The following is a 22,869-nucleotide window of genomic DNA, read 5'->3' on the forward strand; positions in this document are numbered from 1 at the left end:
GGAGGTGGCTGTGACCAGGATGCAAAGTGAATTAAAAAAATAAAATGAGTGAATACATGAATAAAGAGAATTTGAGTTTCTTTCTACCTAACATTGATTCAGTAGAGGAAACTTAAAGGGCATTTCAGAAAATGTTCTTTTCTGAGACCCAAATATGTTATGCTGGCACAAAGCTAGAGATATCAACGTTGCTGCATAGAAGAGATGAGCGTTGATGAGATGTGACCTAAGTAGAGTAATCAATGAATTTAGAAAGAACCGAATTGTTGGAAAAGATATTCAGTCGTGGAAATCATCAAGACCACCAGCGGTCGGCAAGATGTAGAGAATCCAGGGAAAGGGAAGAATTAAGATTGTCAGTTGGCTCAGACTCTTGGTCACTCTCAGCTCCTAAAACCAAAGAAACTGAGAAGGAACATGCTCTCTGCCACTCAGTTCATTATGTAAAAAGCTTAAAATGGAGAATAAAATTCTCCCTCCAGTTCTATTTATTTAAAAAAAGAGGCTACTGTAGGAAACATTGGATTTTTCTTCTTTTCCTGCTTTTGGGGGACAGAAATGAAGGATTTGAACCTGTTAGGAAAATGCTCTACTATTAAACTACTCACTCTGCCCTGAGTAACTTACATTTTAAGACCCTTGTCCTTGGTCAATACCATATAATGATAATATAATCAAAATCAGCCTAAAATCTAATGCTAGGATTTACCGAGTCTTCTCTTTAGTACTTCTTATATGCCTTATCAAATAGGGGGTGAATATGTAAGCTTCGATTAAAATTCCTTTTATTAGGAATACTATTAAAATCAATATTTCCTTATATTATTACAATAACTTGTCAGTAAGACAGAGTTTAGTATCTCGTAATTACATCAGATTCAATCTTGTAAGCATAATCAAGTTACTCCAGCTGAACACAAGATGAGACTTGTCAACTGAGTTCAATGCATTCCCAGGGTAAAATAATTATCTTCAATCTCCTAGTCCAACATTAGAAGGACTATGTAATGGTCTTTACCTTGGTAGGCCCAAATCAACCAGTCAGTTTTAAATTTTATATTTGTTGGGTTTTTTTTATTTACTTGAGTATTTCTTATATACATTTCGAGTGTTATTCCCTTTCCTGGTTTCTGGGCAAACATCCCCCTCCCCCCTCCTCTTCCTTATTGGTGTTCCCCTCCCCATCCTCCCCCCATTGCCGCCCTCCCCCCAACAATCTAGTTCACTGGGGGTTCAGTCTTACTGATAACTACTTAATGACCACTCCTGTTTTACCCCAGGCTACATCATGCTGCCTCTGCCTCCTGAGTGATGGGGTTAAAGGCATGCATCGCCTCCACAGGGTCCTTTTGTCTTTTTCTCTTCCCTCCTTTCTCACTTTATCCTTAAGACAGAATTTCCCTATGTATCACTGCTGTCTTGCTCTCCTAGAACCCATTATGTAGACCAGCCTTCCCTCAAATTTTAGAGATCATGTCCCTTTGCCTCTCATGTGCTCGGACTAGAGGAGGGTGCCACCACACCTAGCTTCATATTCATTCTTTTTGATGAGAAGACATGGGATACATACTAGAAGAAAGTTATAAAACACGACACGTAACCCACTGCCAACCCCATCACAGGCAAGGTATAACAATTTTCCATTTGCTTGGGTTCTTGTTTATTTTAGACATAGAGTTTGGAATGCAAAGTGTCTTCCTTCTAAGTGACTTTTTCAAAACTGTGTTTTGAAATTAGGGCAGCATTCAACCAACAAAAATAAAATTTGCTAAAGAAAGCAGACTAGGATTATCTATAGTCACCTCTGTTAGACTTCTGGGAAAACAAATAGTAATGCTATCCTGTCCTGCTTTGTACATCTGGGTATTTAGGGGATGAAAAAGTGAACCCAATGAAGTAAAAAATCCACACTCAACTCTGCAAGTCCTCTGCTTAGCTTTTCAGGATGTAAATCAGCAAAACCTCTCAGCATGAGTGTATGTGTGTGTGTGTGTGTGTGTGTGTGTGTGTGTGTGTGCACTATAATCCTAACTATAAAACATTCTCTTTTTTTCCTGCCAAAGAGGTGGGAGATACTCCTAAGGCCAGCTCACTGGCTTGGCTGGCCAGGCATGGATCTTTCTCAAAGCTGCTAAGTCACACACTCAGACAGGGCTCCTGACATTCCTGGGGAGGAAGCAGAGCTTAATTTAGATAATCCCCTCTGGAAAGTAGATTGGCTGATTCAAACCAGACCTGGCTGACTTGGGCATGCTGTTCTTACATTTCAGAGATGCCTCCATGTAGAAAGAACGTTTTGTTGTATCCGTAGGGTTAAGATTCACATAAAGAATAGGTAGGTGCGATCAATTAACTATTTCTAAAAATGTAGCTATTTGACTCTGACCTTCTCTCTTCTTGAAAGGACACTAACTGCTGTTTTAGACAGGGCTTGGCAGAATGCCTCTCATTCCACTGATCATACGAAAATAAACAATAACAATAAATAGAATAGGCAGATATGCTATGTGTCACAAAAGGGATATTTTTGGTCTGTTTTGAAGAAAACCACTTCTTAAAAATGGTGCAGGCAAGGATACATGTGTCTTAAAAGCAACTGTTTGGCCTACACTCCATTGTGTGAACTGGACCCTTCAACAGGAAGACAGAAAGACAATTCTAAGAATCCAGCCCTACTGGAAGCTAAATCTGCTAGCACAAAGGCCCTCAGGGATCACATATGAGGTAATAACAGAATCGGAGTTCATGTGAAAGAGCAGCTTGACTCAGTTTTACTGATAAAGACAGAGACAGTTTTCATCAGTTTGCCTGTGAAGTATAATCTTAACCATTAAAGATGTCACCTTGTTCTGCCAAATGTGTGCAACACTTCTGAGGGCCAACTCCCAGACTTGTGAGTGAAAGCCCCTAATGTACTCATAGCCAGACACAGCCTGAAACATCCTGAGGGAGGAAACAGAGCTTACTTTGTACTATTCTCTCCTTCTTATGACAATGAACTAGGACAATAGTACACAATGTCAATATATGAATAAGGAATCATAGTAGGTGCTATACCAAAATCATGATGGTGCACTCCTCCTATGGCAAGTTTTCAACATTACTGTTGCCACAGCTATGCCACAAGTCCCCTACTGTGAGTTGAGACCCCTGTCTAAAGGTTTTCTGGGATACGTTTGCCAGATTTAGTAAAGAAGAAGGCAAGAAGCCTAGTTACATTGAATTTCTAACAAAAGTGAAAAAACAACTTAAAATTCTTGCTGAAATGACTAAAAAGCCAAGATATATGTGCATGCCTGCATGCATACATACAAACATACATACACATGTGTGTATGTGTGTATATATATATATATATATATATATATACTTACATACAGATAGATATAAATGGAAATATATCATATATATTTGTTAGGGAAGAACAGAAATAGATAAAATTAAGTGGAGGAAGGAAAGAAGCAGGGAGGAAAGGGGACATATGACTACAACTGACAGCGAAGAGCATAGTCTTTTGTCTTGTTTTTAAACAGCCGACAGTTCAGGGAATCCATTCATTTTCTAAATAATCATGGATCCTTTGGAGTTTTCCATTTGAAATCCATGTTATCCTAGGAGTCAGTGTACAAACTACCGAGCAGGTGGCATTATCCAAGTCAGCAGGAGAAGCAGTGACAAGTGTACGGTAGTAACTTTTTAAGATATTAATCATAGACAGTAATACATCTGCTGAGAGACGGACCAAAGCCACTCCAGTGTGACTGTACACAACAAAACGCAAGGCAGTAAATACTTGTATTGTGAGAACATTTTATTGACATGAAAATGTATCTTTATGATGTTTGCAGAATCTCAAGTTAAAAAAAGAAGAAAGTGAATTCCTCTTGAATCACTTGATAAAATTCATTCGCATAGATAATTCCAGTTTTTCAATTCCTGAATCCCTTTTTTTGTGGTGAAATATGCAAATATAAACTAACTTGAAAATAACACTACTTTCTAGTATCCTTAGATTTCTATGTTGCTATTAAGTAAACTTCAAAACAACTATCATGTAATATTCTATTTAATTTTAAGCATTTATTTATTCGTTTGTCTATATATTTACTGGGCTACAGATTGAACTCAGGTCTCATGCTTGCTAGGCAGCTGATAGGGCACCAGGCTATATACCAAGCTCTTCCTTATAAAATAGTAACTGTACAATGCTTGTCACCATGAAGTAGTGAAATGCTGTGTGATTAAATTTACACAGTAAAGCATCAGTGTTAACTCTGAGGCTTACCCAAACCTTCTAGCAATCTGATGACTCTAATCTATTAATTAGACAATGAGGTCTATCCTAAAAGTGAAGGGCACATTCTTTAGTTTTATAAGAGTCTTCATATAGCTTACTACAGTTGAAAATCATCTGCTTAGAAACTTACCTGAATTTAAGAGCGGAAAGTTTGAGTTTATATTCTCTATGTGTTTCTTTAAAACTACTGGAGTTATGACTCTGGAAACAAGACGGTCAGTTTCAAGGGTCTGGAGTTAGCTTAATCAACCATGGATTCCAGAGCACTAGTGAAATTGACTTGCTATTGGAATTTTCCTGATTTCTCAAGGGAATTCTTATTAAAATTTAATGTTAAAAATTTTTAAATTAATAAAAATAGCTACACAACCCAATTTGACCTATAACATGCATACTTAGGTGGACAGGAGCCTGGCAGATCATGCTTGGGAGAAAAACCTTCTCAGTCCTCTGACTTGACTTAGAAGGGACAGGGAATGTCCTGCTGCTGCAGATGGCATCCAATTGTTTCCTTTACCTTTGTGTTAGTCCCTTCTCTTACTGCTGTGATGACATACCTGACTGAAGCCATTTGAGAAAGGGATTATTTTGGCTTGTGGTTTGAGTTGAACAGGCTGTTATGACAGTGTCTAACAGTGGTGGCAATGAGAGATAACTGATCACATTGTGTCATCAGTCTAGAGTCGGAAAGAGGTCAACACTGGGATTAGCTGGATTCCTCCTTTTTACTCAGCCTGGGACTGAAGTACCTGTGCTTGCCATGCTGCTGCCGACGTACAGAGTGCTTCTTCCCTCCTTTAAATTTCTCTGGAAATTCCTCACACACAGCCCAGAGGATTTTCCCCAAGTGATTCTAAGTCTATCAAACTGAGAATGGAAATTAGCTATTTCCCCCAACCTCTAGGCTAAGCCTGTTTCTCCTGACCAATTTACCCATAGACCTACCATAGAGCTCTACCCCTTTGCTGGTTGCAAGGAACCCATTAAAAGCACTCTTTGGGTGCTGATGTAATGAACTAAGCTGAAGTCAACAGAACACAAAGTTTTATCTAGCTTAGCTACTCATATGACATTTCTTCATTAATTTCTGTCTTTATTTGTTTCTATAAAAATTTTCATTTTACTCTTTCAGTAGGTTTTCAGATTAAAGTCCCTTGTTCTTTCCTTAGCTTTGACCATCAATTTATTGTCATTATAGTGACAGGCTTGACACATATACATATACATGTTTACATACACATACACCTATACTTGTGTTTGTCTATCCATCTATCTATCTATCTATCTATCTATCTATCTATCTATCTATCTATCTACCTACCTACCTATCTATTCTCTTTCTAAAAATCCTAGAATGATTAATGACTCAGAAAAACAAAGTAACATGCAATTGCTCTACGTATTCAAAATTCCTGGAAAGTTGAATTTTGAATTATTGTAAGTGGAATTCCCTTCAGCAAGAAAATTAAGGCATTTGGTGGCAACCCTAAATTGGAGTTGACTGAAGTAAAGTAGACCTGTTACACACACGCATATTTCTGGTTATTGTGGGACTGTCTTGGGATAAACAATAATTTTCAAGAGGATTTTCAATTTCAGAACATTTCATCAAACAGCCAGTTCAGGGTCAATTGCTGTCAAGTTTATTTACACTTAAATAGTTTACTCCATATCACCCTGCAAGAATAAATAAATGTAACACTCCTGACCCCTTACCGATGCTAAATCAACAGTCAGGTTTATTTTATTCAGGAAGAAGTTCGATTGTAATCCTTGGCATTGGTTGGGGATTTAGCTCAGTGGTAGAGCGCTTGCCTAGGAAGCGCAAGGCCCTGGGTTCGGTCCCCAGCTCCTAAAAAAAGAACCAAAAAAAAAAAAAAAGAATCCTTGGCATTGGTGTCTACTCTTTGCTTGACACTGAGAAAGCCTTTAGGCTGTAGACCATGAGATGACTTCTGTGAGGGTGAAAGAAGAGAGCTAGCAGCAAAGCAAAAGGATTCCATTCCTGCTTCCATCACTAGCAGGCTATGTGACTGACCCTGGGCACCTGCTCATATGGTGTGATGCCCTAGTCCTTCTGCAGAGTGGGAAAAACCACAGTCTGGTCACATGGTCCCCTGCATGGGAAGAGAGTCTAGACAGCAGAATTTAGCCCCAGCAGATTTAGTGACTTCCGATCAGGACAGTTGTCTTTACTAAATGCAGGGTAAGAGGGAAGCCATCTTCTAGACAACCAAGAAAATGCACTGATGTGAACTCTTATTCTATAGAAGATGGTTCTTTGCTTCAAGTACTGATCATCAGTACTAATGACTTCAAAATAAACTAGTTTCACTGTCCCACCTTTCAAAAACTTAGTTACGTTATAGTGACCTGTTATACCTCGTACCTAACAAAATAATACTATATGAGGATATCTATCAATCGACCAAGAAAATTTATTATGTCCAACCTAAATGACTTTAAGTGAGCAAAAACTCTTCTTAGTTATTTTATAGGCAAGTATTTCCTTAGAAAAATTATAAATCTGCTTCCCTATAATACAAGTTCTCTGAATTGACTAATCTTGTGTTTTCCCATGATCCTGAGAGTAGAGTAAATGACTGGCTGAGTAACAATCCAAGAGTGTCTGTCTGTTCTTCTAGCTAAGGTTACAAAGTTGGTGCTGCTGAAGAAATGTCGATCTATTTAGCCAAAATGTCAAAAAAAGTTTGTATATTTGCTGTTATTTGAAAAATAGCTCATGTTACACTTAAGACTGAGGCCCACACAGCTTGAGATGTAAGGAGAACACAGGCCCGCTGCTTGACACATTGACTGCGCATGCATCTTCCTCCTCTCTTGTGGATTTAGTTTTTCAGTTCCTCAAATAAAACTTTCAGTTGCCACTGAGCTAAAGAATATCAAGAAGTATACATAAAAGTATTTCCATAATAAAATAGTCCTTACCTGTTTTTTTCCTGAATCTTCAGAATTTCATTTGTCTGTTGGAGAAGCTGTTTCTCTAGCTTGTATGTTGATAATGAATTCTCCAGCAGTTGGATTTCAAGACGGGATGTTTGATTTAGTACCTTGGAACATTTTTGAAAAATAAAATCTCAATCACAAAACAAGTAGCACGAAAACCCTGAGCATTTATGAATTTTTTTTTTGCTCTTAATATTTTTCAGAACAACTGAAGCATATGACAGTCAATCAACCAAATACTGCTTCGTAAGTAGAGATATGTACTCCAATTTTTATATCTTTATATCTTAGGATAGTGTATCTTGCAAGTTTCTTATTTATATTCTGTCCAACAAATATAAGTGCAAAATATATTATTAATACAAGGTCTTGATATTACCGGTCATTTAGAATTAAGAGATGCATAATATATACCTACCCAGGCGTAACACTTTACTAAACCCAATTGGAAACTCAAACAACTCAATAATCTGGGAAGATTTCTGACCACACATTCATTGAATAGCTTTCATGGCAGGTTGTTGACACAAGAGAACTTTCATATACTATCTCACTTACTTGATAGTCTCATATGTTGGCCATGTCACTTTACAGACAAGGACACTGGAGTCCAGTCTAATCCAGATTCAAGATCTGATTTTCTAACCAGAGACTGAATTTGTGTCTACAAATTTGCACAGTAATCTTAGAGGCTGCAGTCAAATGATTTTTGGAAGCCTCACTATTCAGACTTGAAACTGTTAAGAAAACAGATTGCTATTGTTTTCCCCTCCACTGGTCATGGTCCTCACAAAATTGTCATGAGCGCCAATAGAAGCCAATAGGTTAAAAGTTTGTACTTATACACCAAACTCTACCACTCTCCAGGCAAAGACAGCAACACTGGAAAGAGGTCTTCAAATGGTGTCAACATTTATGCCTCTCTTTCTTGTCCCTCCTTCATATTGTTGCACTAAAGGAGTTTTTTTTTTTAAGGAAGGGAAAGGTTATATGGTTTTCAAATTCTCCTTAAAGTATTTAAAATCTTTTCACGCATCATAGTTTACTTAGATCTATTTGTTAAAAGGGACCTGAGAAGATATTTTGCAATCTCACTATCAAGTGCAAGGTCCTGCTCTAAAAGTGGAAATGCTGGTGTGTTCCTCTACAGCAGGATTAACGCTGGGACTGGATCTACATCTTGGTAACATGCACTGAACTACTTGGTTGAGATATGTCTGCAGGGGACCGCAAAGCAACCGGGCTCTGTATTTGTAGTAGGACAGAGAAGGAACCAGGTTGGAGGTGAGAGACAACTGCTTCAGATGCAAAACTTAAAGAAGGGCTCCTTCTCACTTAGGCAATGAAGTTAAAGTACATGTTATACATTTGTAGAGTATTTCAGAGCACAATATTTTAAAATGCTAACATGTCCCATAAATACTAGATGAAATCATTAAATCATTATTATTAATCTTTGGAGTAGTTTCAATCCATATCCATGGAAACATAATATATAAACGAATCACAACAAGTGTTTCAAAGTATAAATGTCTCATCTTGCCACTTTCTATTCTTTCCCTAGCACCCCACTCCTTACTAGGCTATGATCAGGGTAAGGTGAGTAAAATCACACAGGACTAGAGTGTACACTTGCAAGGACAACATTTTTTTTATAAATACTTCTCCATCCTATGAGACTTAAAACTTTGCCAATAATGAATTTTTCCTGAATACATATGAACTCATGGAATTTGACAATATGTACAAGATCTGCACAAGCTCCAAAGTCCCAGCACAGAGGGTAAAAAGTATGTGTGAAACCACACGCTAGTTCAGGTATTTAATGGCCATTAGATGAGTACATTGTCTTTAATAACGTGACCCTGGTAGGTCGAACACACCTAGCAGGTGGGCCCTACTCCCAAGAGTAGCTGTACAGCACAAAGTGGGACAAAGTGAAAACCCCTGAACGCTGGGGACTGGTAAAGGGAGAGGGGGAAGGCGAGTTGAGGCAGAGATGAATATGATCAAAATATAGTATATGACATTATCAGAGAATTAACACAAGTATTATTTGTGAATGATAGTCCTTATCACTTTATTTAAGGAGAAACAGAATTTGAAAAACATGCTTGTGAATGTTAAGAATAATGCTACATTCAGCAAATATTTTACCCAGGTCAGCTTCTGGTTTCTTTGTTTACTAAATGACCATTTACAAATATTTGAAATGCATAATGAATCACCTTGTATTTCTATGTGAGGACCAGTACCAGGAATGAGAAGACACTCAATGCTTTTGTCTGAATAAAAGCATGCCATGTCATGGAATGAAATACATCATTCACAGGAACATCAAACCTATATTTGCTTTGGTTTGCCATACTCTCTGAGAACACATCATGGTTATTTTTGTCAAATTGACACAAACTCAGACATATTTGAGAAGAATGATTTCATTCTTTTTAGTTTTTTTATTGATTCGTTGTGAATTTCCCATCATGTACTCTGATCCCACTCATCTCCCTGGCCCTTCATATCCACCCTCTAGCCCTGCCACTTTCCCCACAAAATAAAACTTTAGAAATTAAAAAATTTTAAAAATGTTTTAAAAGCTATAACATACATACACAAATATTGTAGTGCAAACTGTAGTGTCACAGTGCATCCCATAATATACTATTTTGTCCAAATATTTTTAATTGTAAATGTTCATTGTGATGAGCCATTGGTCTGGTTAGAAGCCTCTGATTTCTGCTACACTATATGCTACACTGGATGCTCACAGGGATTCCTCTCAAATATCTTGTTGTTGCCCTGTGTCATGGAGATTCTGCAGCTTTGAGATCTATAGGACCTACCCCTTAATGTGCTCCAGCAATTCACAGGTTGGGGTGGGCCAACCTGAAGCACTAGCTCTGAGCCTGGTCAGTAGCTGAGTTTATCAGTCGGCCAGTTTTCCTGCACCCATACCACCAGGCCAAGTTCTCCATCATGGCCACAGCTAGCCAATGCCACAGATATCAAGGGACATGGCCAGCTTTCCTGCTCTCACACCCTCAAGTTCAGCTCATCTGCTCCTACCACACCTGAGAGAATAACTCTTAATCAACAAAAATGCCTTTTAAGATTGGCCTACAGAGAAGTCAGTGACTAATGGTTCAAGTGGGAGAGCCCAGATCATGGTAAGCTGTGTCGCTCTTTGCAAGGCGGTTATGGATGGTATACGAAAGGAAGATGAACAGCTCGTGGAGGGTGAGCCTGTAGACAGCACTTCTGCATGGCCACTTCTTCAGTTCCTGCCTCCTAATTCCTGCCTGAGTTCCTGTTCTGACTTTACTTTATGATGAAGTGTAACCTGAGAGTTTTTCAACTGAAATACTCTCCCACTCAAGTTACTTTTGTCATGGTGTTTCATCACGTAGAAACCCTAAGACACACCTCCTGACACATTCAAAAACCAACATTTTGGCTTTTGAAGAATAATCCACATTTTTCTCCATGTTCTCTGGAAACAGACAGGAATCATTATCTGGAATTGACATTGAGGCTGCCTGTCAACTCTTGCAACTACTACCAGTATTAACCTGTCTCCTTGCTCTCCTTTTCCTCTAGTCTACACTGTCACGGAGCAAAAATCCTTTTGTGAAAACATGTCAGATCATACCATTTTCCATGTAGAACATGCTAACGGACCCTCTCTGCTGTTGGTTTACATTTTTAAGAACTTAGCTGGGTCTTAAGGCATTCTTACTGTATCATTAGAAGTCTCTTAGTTCTTGGATGTCACTTCTGTCCCTCATCTGGCACACTATGCTCCACCCACTGTCTTTCTGCCAATTCAATTTGCCAAATCATTTTTACCTCAAGGTCTTGGTACCTGTGCTTCTGTCTGGCTGAAAATTCCATCCCATCCCATCCCATCCCATCCCATCCCATGCCATCCCATCCCATCCCATCCCATCCCACCTCATGCCATCCCATCCCATCCCATCCCATCCCATCCCACCTCATGCCATCCCATCCCATCCCACCTCATGCCATCCCATCCCATCCCATCCCACCTCATGCCATCCATCCCATCCCATCCCATCCCATCCCACCTCATGCCATCCATCCCATCCCACCTCATGCCATCCCATCCCATCCCATCCCATCCCATGCCATTCCATATATAGGACTAGCTTGTTTTCATATTCAAGACATGCTCACGAGTATGTTCTGGCCACGCTTAGGAAAGTATCTACCTCTGTGCTCTCCTGCAGTTCACCCCTCTTGCTTTCCTTCTGGAATCTCCACTATTGAAGATGATCCTTCTTTATTCTTGCTGTGTTTTGTCTGTCAGGCTATCGGTGCACAATGGGCTGTTTGCAAGTTAGATACTGATCATGGAAGGTAACAGTCCCACAGGCATAGTTACACTCTTACAGGCCAAATTTAAAGACTTAATCGGACGTGGAAGAAGAAAGCAGACCAATCTTAGAGATGCAGGCTAAGTGCTGGTCAACTTAGTTTTAAGCACAAACGCCAAGCTCTTCTCTTTTCCCATCATCATGACTCTCCTGCTGCTTTATTTCAAGTCACCCCACTGATGTTTTCAAACAGGCTTGAAGTTCAAATCTGGGCATGCAAGGGAACTGTAGAAAACTATGATAAATTGACCACTGCCTTGCATGAGTCTATGGAACTTACTGCTGGCAATAACTGAAGTATTCCATTAAAATGACAAAAGACATTTCCTTCTTAACTTAAACACATCCCAAAAGCACATCTCTGGGAAAAAAAGTTTAAGAGTAAAGGGGTTGGGGAAGAAAGAAAAGAGTGAAGAATAAACGCAATAAGTCTCCAAGGACCAGTGTCAAAGCTTAAATTTCCCAGAGTTTGCCATAGACTGAGGAAAGTAAGATCTGAAATGGAGGATTCTTGTAGTTTGAAGTGCTTACCTCTTTCTTTCTTTCTTTTCTTTTTTTTAAAGGAAGTATTCGCTTTCTACAGAAAGTGAGGTAAGGAATTTCAGACAGCCTCTTGTAATGCTTTTAAGAGTATTTAAAATCCACACTAACTGAAAGGTAGTTTATGAAAGAGAATACAGAAACCACAAAAGGAAATCTCTTTTTGTAGCACATTGATCTTAGGGCCATTGATTTACTGTTGTTTGTTTGTTTAATAAAGGAAACAACATTTGATATAATTAGATGCTATGAGAGTGTGAAAGCTGTTTAATATATAAAGAAAACGCTATAAATTCAGTACTTTGCACTATCAGTGAAGTGAGGTTTTGGTCAATAAGAGGGAAAGAGATGAACAATCACCCTAAGTGTGATTTTTTTCTTTGTAGAGGGAAAGTTAACATGTGAGAAGGAGTGATATGGCCACTAGTACCCTGCCTGCATCCACAAACCTTACATTACTAAGAGTAAGATGATGACTTGTCCTCCTGCCTCTTGATGAGATGCCACATAAAGTGGTCAACAATTTCATAAAGTAAACCTGCTTCTTAAGTCATCTCAGGAAATCCTTTACACAGAGTGACTTCTGGTTTATAAAGGACAAGTGTTGGAAAAACAAATCAAAAGGCATACCAAATAAACACTCAGGCAATTCCAGAATATGAGAAATGATCAAATGGTTGTCTAAGTAGCTTTAATATGTTATTCATAAGTGGGAAGGGAACCAGAAAGCAAAAGACAGACCCAAGTTCAGTGAGCCCATCAAACAGAAAATAAATTATCTGATAAAGTACTTTAAAAATTAGGGAAACGGAGAAATATTGTTAATAAGGGTTACAGTAATAGATATTTCATATTATATGAAAATTAAAAAGTATTATATTTATATCATGTGTTTATAGTAACCATTCATATCAGTAGTTATGTTTATAGTAACCATACTGTATTTGAATATTTATATATTAAATACTCATATATACTATTTATAGCCTAACAATGTAACTTTGTGCCATATTTAAAATATAATAACTGCATTTGGCTATGGAATTTGGTAAGTACAGAACTTTCTAACACATGCATATATTGTAGGTTGAATTATTTTGTTTATTAAACTACACAGATCTTCTGAATTTAAAGTCTCAGTTCTTCCTACAGACTTAAGTAATTAAGACCCCAGAGCTTCTCTGCTTAAGAAAGGTGCTCTCTTGAGCAATAACTATTGCTACCAACTGTTTTCTTTTTAGGCATCCTTAGGTCTTCAGTCTGTGGCAGTTGATGACATCATTGGATTTCTCTTTATTATACAAATTGAATTATCACAATAAAGAAGAAAGAGGACAAATTTATCATGTTCTTCACAGTACAAAAACCTCCACTGTGCCGGTTACTTCTCAGATCAATATTTTCAGTAGATTACTTTTTTTGAAGTCATATTCAGGCCCATCAGCTAAGTTTTCATTTTTATTACTACCAATCAACTATTTTTGGGTTAAAATCCAAATATATTATTATCAGGGTTTGCTAATTACTTAATTGGAACTTACTGATGGTTTGATATATGTCATGTCCTGCTTCAAATCCTAACGATGGAGCTTTAGAAAAGAAAAGAAAATCCTTACTTTCCAAGGAATGTGTTTGAAGAATTGGTTAGAGTTTTTATGTCAACGCCCAGATAGTAACTATCTTTGCTTGGTGAGCTGTCATTATTTGGATGTAAAATGTTCCCAAAAGGCTCATGTGTTTGAACATTTGGTCTCCAGCTGGTGATGCTGTTTTGGGAAATTATAGAACCTTTATGGGTTGGGGCCTTAGAAAAAGAAATTGATCCCTAAGGATGAGTCTGCTGGTTTGTAGCCTGTCGTGGTTGTAGCTTCAGAGCCCCCTGCTTTCTGACCCAGTGAAATGTGAGCATTTCTAGCTACACACTTGCAATACAGCCTTGCCCACATCATGAATTTTGTACTCTCAAACTGTGAGCCAAACTAAATTCTCATTCCCTTAAGTTGGTTCTGTTACATATTTTGTCAGAGTAACAGGGTGGGGTTGGGGAGAAACTCTGATATATAGGCCATATTGTCTTTACTATAGCTCTGCTGTAGAACAGTCAACATGCATGGATAAACGTTATTGTGTTAATGCAGCTCTAAAAAAAGAATGGTCAGTCAAATTGAGACAATTTTCTGAGTCTTCTTCCTGAGGCTTATGCAAATTAATCACCAAATATTTTCCTTATAATACCCCCTCACTAATTTATTTCACTATCATTTCAGCTAGATCAAGGTTTAAATTTTTATTAAATTACGTCCTCATCAAGAAAAACAGCTCAGTTTTTAGAGTTAGCCGTTGACAGCAGTCATGAGAAAAAACTGGTTATTGCCTAGAGAGATGTGTTCTTTCAACAGATTACTCTGAACAGCTTTAAATTTCTAACTTGGATCTAAATCCATTGTGATCTGAGCAGTCATAGTGCTTAGTGACCTCTGAGAAGTGGAAGAGAAGTGGTATTAGACGTGCAGGGAATTTACTAGAACGAATGTCTATGGAGGGAAACTAAGTGGGAGGCGCCAGAGACAGCCTTCGAGTTAAGGTGCGGGCTTTACCTCAGTGAGGAAGAGAAGCAAGGGAAAGGAGTATTTGACGGAAGTAATTATATGCAACAGGCCATGGGAAAACATTAGCTAAAGTCATGTGTCAGCAAAATTCTAAAGCTCCTGGGAACAACGCTAAGTATCCTGCCACAGTGAGTCATGGCTTAGAAATGGCTGTTGAGAATTGTGGTCTCTGTACCATACCTGATTGGGCTTGAGAGCACAACAGCTTGGGGTCACTGTTCAATTAAACTTCCCACAACAGCATACTCAAAAGGTGTGTTTTAAACGTGACAGAAAGTGAAAAAGAGGATTGATCTAGAGAACTTTTACCGCGTTAACCCAAAGTCCGTGGACATAAGGACTGCTTTAGATATTATCGTAGGGCTCGAGTCACTTATTGGAACATCTTGCATCATGGAAATATGCAAAATACAGCTGTTCAAATGCGGTTAAATTCCGTTTCTAATGCTGTAGTGCTGGAACTTATTGGAGTCTGAAGGAAACTTGAGATAGCGGTGTAAAGACCTTCCCTATAGTTGACACAGCTGGCAGCTGGCAAGGACAGCTCAAAAGCTACATGTGATGATGTCACTGGCACCTGAGAGAATGTGTGTGTCGGGGGAGGGGGCTGCCATTCCCATAAGCGGCAAAGCTGTGGCATCTTTATTGCATATAAGAGACTGCCAGTGTGCTAAGAACTTTGGATTCGTTTTCTTGCTCTGAGTGAAATCCTGGTCTCCGTTTGCACCCATTGATATCATCCTAGAATGTCAAAGAAAAGGCAGAACCACAGGAGAGAGATCAGCATAGGTAGAAAGATACAGAGATTTTGACACCAAACTGCTTAATTTTAAATCCTCACTGTAATGGTCACTAATTCTTTCTTCCAAACCAACATTTTACATCTCTCTTTATTTCAGTTTGCTCTAATTCAAACAAAGAATGAAAATACTACATGCTTTACAGGATATATTTGCTGATAGTAGTCAATATGTGTGTAAGATTGCTTAAGACTGAGACAAAAGTAGGACGTAATTTGGTTTGTTGATCTGATAAATTCCCTCTAAACCAAAAGGCTGGTGAACAAAGTGAGTCACTCAACAGGAGGGGCCCATGAATATTGAATGCCAGATCCCTTTATGCAAAATAGAAACTTGAGGGAAAAGGGATGCTGGCAGATACTGATAAGTCAGAGTGGTGTTCTGCTGAGCTATGGAGAAAGTAAAGCCTTTCTTTGGTGTCAATTTCTTGTTATCACCCCCAAGGCCAGCTATCTTTCCTCGATGAGCTCATCCTGGCACCCCTTTTCTGATTAAAGTGTTCATTGGCTGTGGAGATCCTTCACACCTCAGAGCAAAACCATGGCCCTCGCACCACCTGTGAGAGTGCAAATCTAGAAGGTCAACAGAGGACTAGTAAGCAATAAGTAGCTTATCTTTATAAGATCATCATGTGAGAGCCAGGGCACACAATGGGGCAAAGCCCTTGCTACATGATCCTTAAATCCTGAACAGCCTGAAGTCAGTTTCAGGAAAGCAAAGCATAAAAGTGTGAAACCAAGTTAGGTGAATAGCAGAGCAAAATAGCAGAGCAAACCTGGACTGAGCAGAAGGCTCCTTTCAGCTTCTACCTTCTTAGAAGTGAAGGCACTGAGGGCTCAGCATTCATTCTGTAAACATGACTGCAGCAGGAATAGGGTGACTTTCATGGTTAGGTTGAAGCAAAACATGTCCTATCTCAAGAGTTCAAATCACCACGCGGATACACCCTTGCTTAAGAAAAGTTTGGAGCGTAAACATCAATGAGTGCAAGATGCTCAAAGGACGATAGGAAGAAAGCAAGGGTTTGCTTGGTAAAGCACAATAAGCACTGTCTGAGTGTTTCCTGGTGTAATTGCCTCTTGTTGATAGTTGTGATTAGTTCTGAGATTATCTATCCTAAAAATATCCTTGCGATATCTAATAAACACTAATTGGACTTAATGATGACTTTTCACTGTTCCAAACAGGGAGTTTTATTTTCTCTTTACTCATTGCCTTCTCTGTATTATCTTTCAGAAACTACATGTCTCCGAGTCTTTGGAATGTAGAATAAATTGTTACGTTTAAAAACTTTCAAAACAGTAATCTTTACAGTTCCAAGATTAAAATATTGACACGAATTTTCCCCCACCCCAGCATTTCCTTGACGAGAGAAGAATAAAATAAATAACAGAGAAGAATAAAAACAATACTAGAGAATGTTTCTGAGTGACATAAAATAGAAGTCTGTGTGTATGTGCACGTACACACGCACGCATGCATGCATGAACACATACACAGAGACATACTCTGGAGCCCTCTCCTTCCACCACAGGAGTTCTGAGAATTGAAATCCTTAAGCTTGGTGAAAGCACCTTAACCTGTTGAATCATCTCACCTGCCAGTGTTTCAAGGTTTGAACTCATGAAAAGGTTTGTTGCAGGAGGTAAGCATTCTGCTTTAAATAAAGTATGAGAAAAAGCACAGTTTTATTGTGTATAATGTAAGAAATCAATATTTTATAAATCAGCATGCTTGCAATTACAAATGAGTCAACACATCTCATGTTCAGTTATGAGATCTAGCTCCCACTCCTTGTATCTCCTGTATATCTAATAGTGGTCTACAAAAAATGGTGTTCTTTTCAAAATCTAGGCAATTTATTCCTCCAATGCAATCAGCATTTAAATTCAGATTTCATTAGTTGATTATTAGTTTCATTAATCAGTGAAAGAGATACAAAGACTCCAGAGCTCAGTAACTGTGTTAGTGAAAGAGATCAGAATATCTTCCTTACCTACAGTCTTTAAGTGTTTTTTATAAATGTGTTTGAATTTTTAAGTTTTTGTTTGTTCATTTGTTTTTGTTTTGTTTTTGTCTCAGAACCTATATTTGATATAAAATGCTTTATTTATACAAAACATCTCTGCTACGTCTCTTTAGATATCAACATATGATCTACAATATCACTGACACAGATTAAATAAAGTGGAAATAGCCTACCCTGGCCTATGTACACATGCAAACTCTTAGTCTTCATAGAATTCAGGTACATTGGAACAAAGCCACCCCCAGCCCCAAGATTCAGAACGCTATTTCAGCAGAATCACACTATCCGCATTAACTGCACTAAGAGGCCATTTCGCAGCGCTGTAATGTGACAGTGAACATTAAAAAACATCCCTACATTGTACTGAATTGTACTTAACAATGCAGATACCTGCAGACTCAGACTAATTCCTGTTTGGTGGACCTGAAGTTTTTCCTTTCAATTCGCTGAATTCACAAAGCCACTGCAGATGTCACTGTCACTAAGGCATTACCAGAGATAAAGCACGACAGGTCAAAAAGCTTATCAATAGTCACCATGTGACTATTTTGGTTTACACAAGTCCTATCACAGTTGGTAGCTGCAGTGTTTATTTGAAGTTAATGCTGATTAGGTTTCTTAGCTGCTCTCTTTTTACAAACACACGCAGACCTAAATATACTCACCCTCATTAAGGCATACATAGCTTGTCAAGCATACATAGCTTGTCAAGCATACATAGCTTGTCAAGCACTCATTGTTGTTATTACCAATAAACAAAAATGCATGTTTTTCCAAATCTCATGCTGACATGTGCTCTGTGTTTATGGAGTAAACTAAAGACTAATTCTAAAATAATCTTCTGGTTAAGTATGTGACTGTGACCCTGGGGACACACCTGGGTCTCCACATCTGTGAGCTTTCGGGTCTGCTCTGCAGTCTGAGACAAGAGGCTGGTTCCTATCTCCAGCATGGTGGCCGTGTGGTTTTGAACCGCATTCTGTTGTATCTGGGCCATCTCCGACTTCATATTTTCCACAATGTAATTCTCAAGCTGCAAGAGATAAAGGACAAGGCATGTTAGATTATAAGTAAAGCCTCCCCGTTGGGGCATGCAGTATTTACAACGACAAAACAAGACACAGCTGGCAGAGAAGCCATCTGGCAGAGAGCCTCTGCATGTTGGGGAGTTGAGGAATGAAAGCAAAACACACACCAATTCAACTGCTAACACACTCTGGATACACAGACACACTCACATAGTAATCACAAATCGTCATGAACATTTTCACTTGGATCCCACTCTCCTGTTGTGGACATGATCTCAGTTAACCCTCACAGCAAAGATATGAATGAGGCTATTGGCTCTCTCTCTCTCTCTCTCTCTCTCTCTCTCTCTCTCTCTCTCTCTCTCTCTCTCTCTCTCTCTCTTTCTGTGTGTGTGTGTCTCCCCCTCTCCCTCTCTCCCTCTCTGCCCCTCCCCCCTCTCGCCCCTTCTCTAATAGCCAAGGACAATAAAGCCATGGTTACCTAGCAAAGTTGCAGGTGACTTAGCAAATAACCTAAAGGTAAATCTTATTGCTTTAGTCTTTTGATCCTATCATGCTGACTACTCACCTCAGAAGAATTCAGCATCCTGCCTCTGTTTCAGGATCCTATGTAAAAGCAGGTCACATTGGGAGAAAAAGACAAGAAGTAGGAGGAGGGCAGACACCCATGGGGTGGAAAAAGGGTTTGAAAACTCTGAAATCTCAGCAGTGATGTAAGGCCTGAGCTGCAGAGCCCAAGAGCTAGCGTTAACCCTTCTTATTGCTCCTTTGAAAATTCAAAAAGAAGGCCTTGAAATTGCAGTTCATAAAACACCATTTGCCCTTCTTTCCATGGGTAAAATTTATTCCTTTATGATACCCTTTCACAGAACACAATGAGCATTAAAAAAATGTTACCATGGGGGCCAATGAGAATTACTAAGTGACTGAGTACTGGGGGTGGGGAGGTGTTGTTAGGCACCTGGGAGTAGGCATTGCTTGAAGAATGCAGAAACCAGTACTTCCCTGTCAGGGTGCTTAACTCTTCCCCACCGCTGTGTGATGACTGCACTTTATTACCTAATTTTTCAATGAGGAAACTACATCCCAGAGACATCAGGTCCAAGGCCACACAGCACACACAGTCAGACGTGGACTTGAGCACGGAGCTCCTTGACTCTCGTACAAACACTTGGTAGCTCTGCCAAGTCTTACTTAGCAAGCTGAGTTTGATATCATGAACAACTGTGTGATTTTTATTGATTCAGTGAACTATAATACATGCATACCGTAAGTTCTGTAGTATCATTATCATGCAATAAATAGAGCCATGAGTGTAAAACCCCCTCAGAAACTTTGGCAGTTCCCTGTCTAACCCCAGCCATTGCGTATTTCTACTTATCTAACTTGACTGTGCTCCAGATGAGTAAGACTAAAATCACTTATATGATTGGTGATGAATTCTGAATTTATATTTTATCAATATAAGTCAACCGTCCTTCATTACAAATGCAAAATAGATTATAAAATATCTGAAAGTTATTTCAACAAAACATATGGCCTCTGAGCCAAATCCAGTGTTTATTCCCATTAAATTACCTCATTCCAACAACCGAAGGCTAGGTTAAAGCAGTGGGAGTCTCTCATGTTGGGTTCTGTATTCCTAACAATGACCTTTCACTGTCATTTTAAAACTTACCTTTGCCTCTTTCAAGAGTCTGTGCTTGGGGTGGAGTTAATCCACCATAGTTCCCAGTGTATGTTCATGGTTGAACCTGGAAGTCTACAGTGCTTTGCTTTTAGTTTGCCATACAAGTGGCTCAGAGATGGAAACATATAGGAGCAATGCCGTTAAGCCCCAGTTTCACAGTTCTTTACGAGAGAACCTCCTTTGCACCTGGGATTCTTTAACTAGCGACACAGATGCCTGGTACTGCAGGGGTTTAATTTTGCCACCACAAAAACAAAGGCAGCCCAAGAATCCAAGCAATCGAGGGGCCGAAAAGACAGAGAGCTGAGAGATGGGGAGGCCAGGTAATAGAGCTAGAAGGGATGTTCCCAGCTCCTGGATCCACGCATGTTTCTAATCAGATTGACCTCTGGACATTCACTTGTAAGTCGCATGATCCAATAATTTCCCTTGAGCAGCCAAGGTATTTTTTTCCTTCAATCACATTGATTTATGTCTTAGAATAATCAAAAGATTATTGGCCTACTGCATTTGATAGATGTGTAGCAGAAGTCTCTGACAGGCAAACATTAATAGTATGATCCTTTGTTGTCCAGGAAATTTGGGGCTTTTATGGAAATTCTATGAAATGGCATGTGAGTTACCATTGTGAAGACAACAGCCATTTTTTGTCAACATTGATCATTTGTCTCTTACATGGCAAGCACTGGACTAAGCTCTTTCTCTTTACAGGATAAAAATCTCACAATGTTAAATTCACAGGAATTTCCTGTGCTATGTTGTTTTCAAAGTGGAACAGTGGAAGTTTGGGTTACCCTAAGTAACCCACCATTAAAACACATTTCTTTTTTTTTTCCTGTTTATATTTTGGCTTGGCAGTCTTAACCACTCATCTATCCAGCCAGAACTATCTGGGGTCCTTATGTACTTTACATGTAACTACAGATTTGTGATTATTTGTCAGAACTACAGGAGAAGATTTTTGAAATATAGATGAGGCACAATATTCTAGAAAATTCCAACAAGATAGTCTATATTCTAAAAACTGCCTTATAGCTCCCTGATTCAGCTGAAGAAGAAGTGCTTCTTAAAACATATCCATGGAAGAATATCCTATATGAAAGCTGGAAACAATTTGTTTTTAAGGAAGGAACCAGTGCCAGAATGAGAATTATTGGTGTTACTAGCACACTGTTTTAATTCATCTGACGGATAAATAGGAATAGGACTTTCTTAATTTAAAACTGTGATTTACAAGCTACTCCAATATTACATTGTTCACAAAATGGGGAGGGGTGGAAAAATTACTAACTCAGGCAACCAACCTTGTAGCAGAATGTCAGAGTTTATGGTTTCAAGAAATTCAAAAAATAATTTGACTGTCTAAGTAAATTTTCTTCCACTTTTGTGAAAGAATTCACTAATTAGTGATCTCCATTACATTACCTGATTGATAATTATAAAATATCTGATAAAATATCAGTTTTTTTAATACATTTGACTCACAGAAAATGGTTCCCAGTGTTTATGTTGTTATGGACATGAAAGCGATGAGGTACCCCAGGCATCTTAGAGAAGGACACACTGGAGTTACATCAAGGTTAATCTGCTTTGTGATCCTATTGACTGGTCAAATGTGGACCTCTCTTCACTACTGAGTTTCTCTATTAAATGCAGAACTTTAGATCATCAAATCAAAATGACTGTGCCATGACAATGTCTCTCACAACCACAGGGAGCCTTCCACTTCAGCCATCTCTGCTATAGAAATAAAGTAACAACCCCCTACCCCCGTCCCCCGCCAAACAGAAACCCTCATTTAAGCTGCTGGGATGCATATAACTCTAGTTAATTATTTTTTAATCAAATGGGGCTGTTATATCCAGCACTAACTGCCTTTTCTGTGGAAAGGACAGCACTCTTAAGCAGCAAGAACCAGATGCCATTGATTTAAAGGCTGAGGGGGAGGCTGAAGTCAAATATACAATGTGTGATGAAAACACAGCCTGCTTTCATCTTATCTCTAAACATTCCTCCAGATACAGCACTGTAAAATCCATGTCCACGCTCCTGATCAGCCATGTTCAGGAAGGATGATAACAAATTTGATTGTCTTCATATATCCTCTAAGGGCTCTAAAATACATATATTTGCAGAAAAATAATGGCCACATCAAGGCTTAGTATGTTAAAAAACATCTGAGGGGTGAGTTTAAGCTGAGAAGTCACTAACCGCAAGAGCTGATGAATAGACATTTAAATGATGAAGTTATTTGCTTTATTACTACTGTCAGTGTCTGCCTCCAGAGTTTTATCAAGAATGGTCCAACAAAGGAAGAACGGGGCAGGGGGATGCAGAATCTGGATCAAATAAAGAAAGAAAAATCAATGATATTATTAACATAGAGAAATAGTGCTAGTTATATAAAATGATTTAGTGTCTATAATGAATTTCATGAAAAATTCTCTTCCTTGATACTTCTACTAACACTACAAAGGAAAAGCTGGTTTCAGTGGCTTGTTTGAGAACCAGAGGC

At 38.8% G+C, this 22,869-nt stretch overlaps 1 protein-coding gene across 4 annotated transcripts in view; it reads right to left on the reverse strand.

Annotated features, from left to right (window-relative positions):
* The window catches only part of Angpt1 (angiopoietin 1), a 248,746-nt gene that overhangs the window by 93,066 nt on the left and 132,811 nt on the right, over window positions 1-22,869 (reverse strand). For 2 of the 4 annotated variants that reach the window (XM_087559332.1, XM_087559331.1), the window contains exons 1-3: window positions 19,233-19,704; window positions 18,514-18,669; window positions 7,247-7,368 (exon numbers count right to left, since the gene is read on the reverse strand). In XM_087559332.1, coding sequence (XP_087415458.1) covers window positions 7,247-7,368; window positions 18,514-18,669; window positions 19,233-19,250 — 296 coding nt within the window. In that variant the 5' untranslated portion in view covers window positions 19,251-19,704. 4 annotated transcript variants of the gene reach the window in all.

The sequence above is a fragment of the Rattus norvegicus genome, chromosome 7 (assembly GCF_021556685.1).
Source record: "Rattus norvegicus strain SHRSP/BbbUtx chromosome 7, alternate assembly SHRSP_T2T, whole genome shotgun sequence".
Taxonomy (NCBI): domain Eukaryota; kingdom Metazoa; phylum Chordata; class Mammalia; order Rodentia; family Muridae; genus Rattus; species Rattus norvegicus.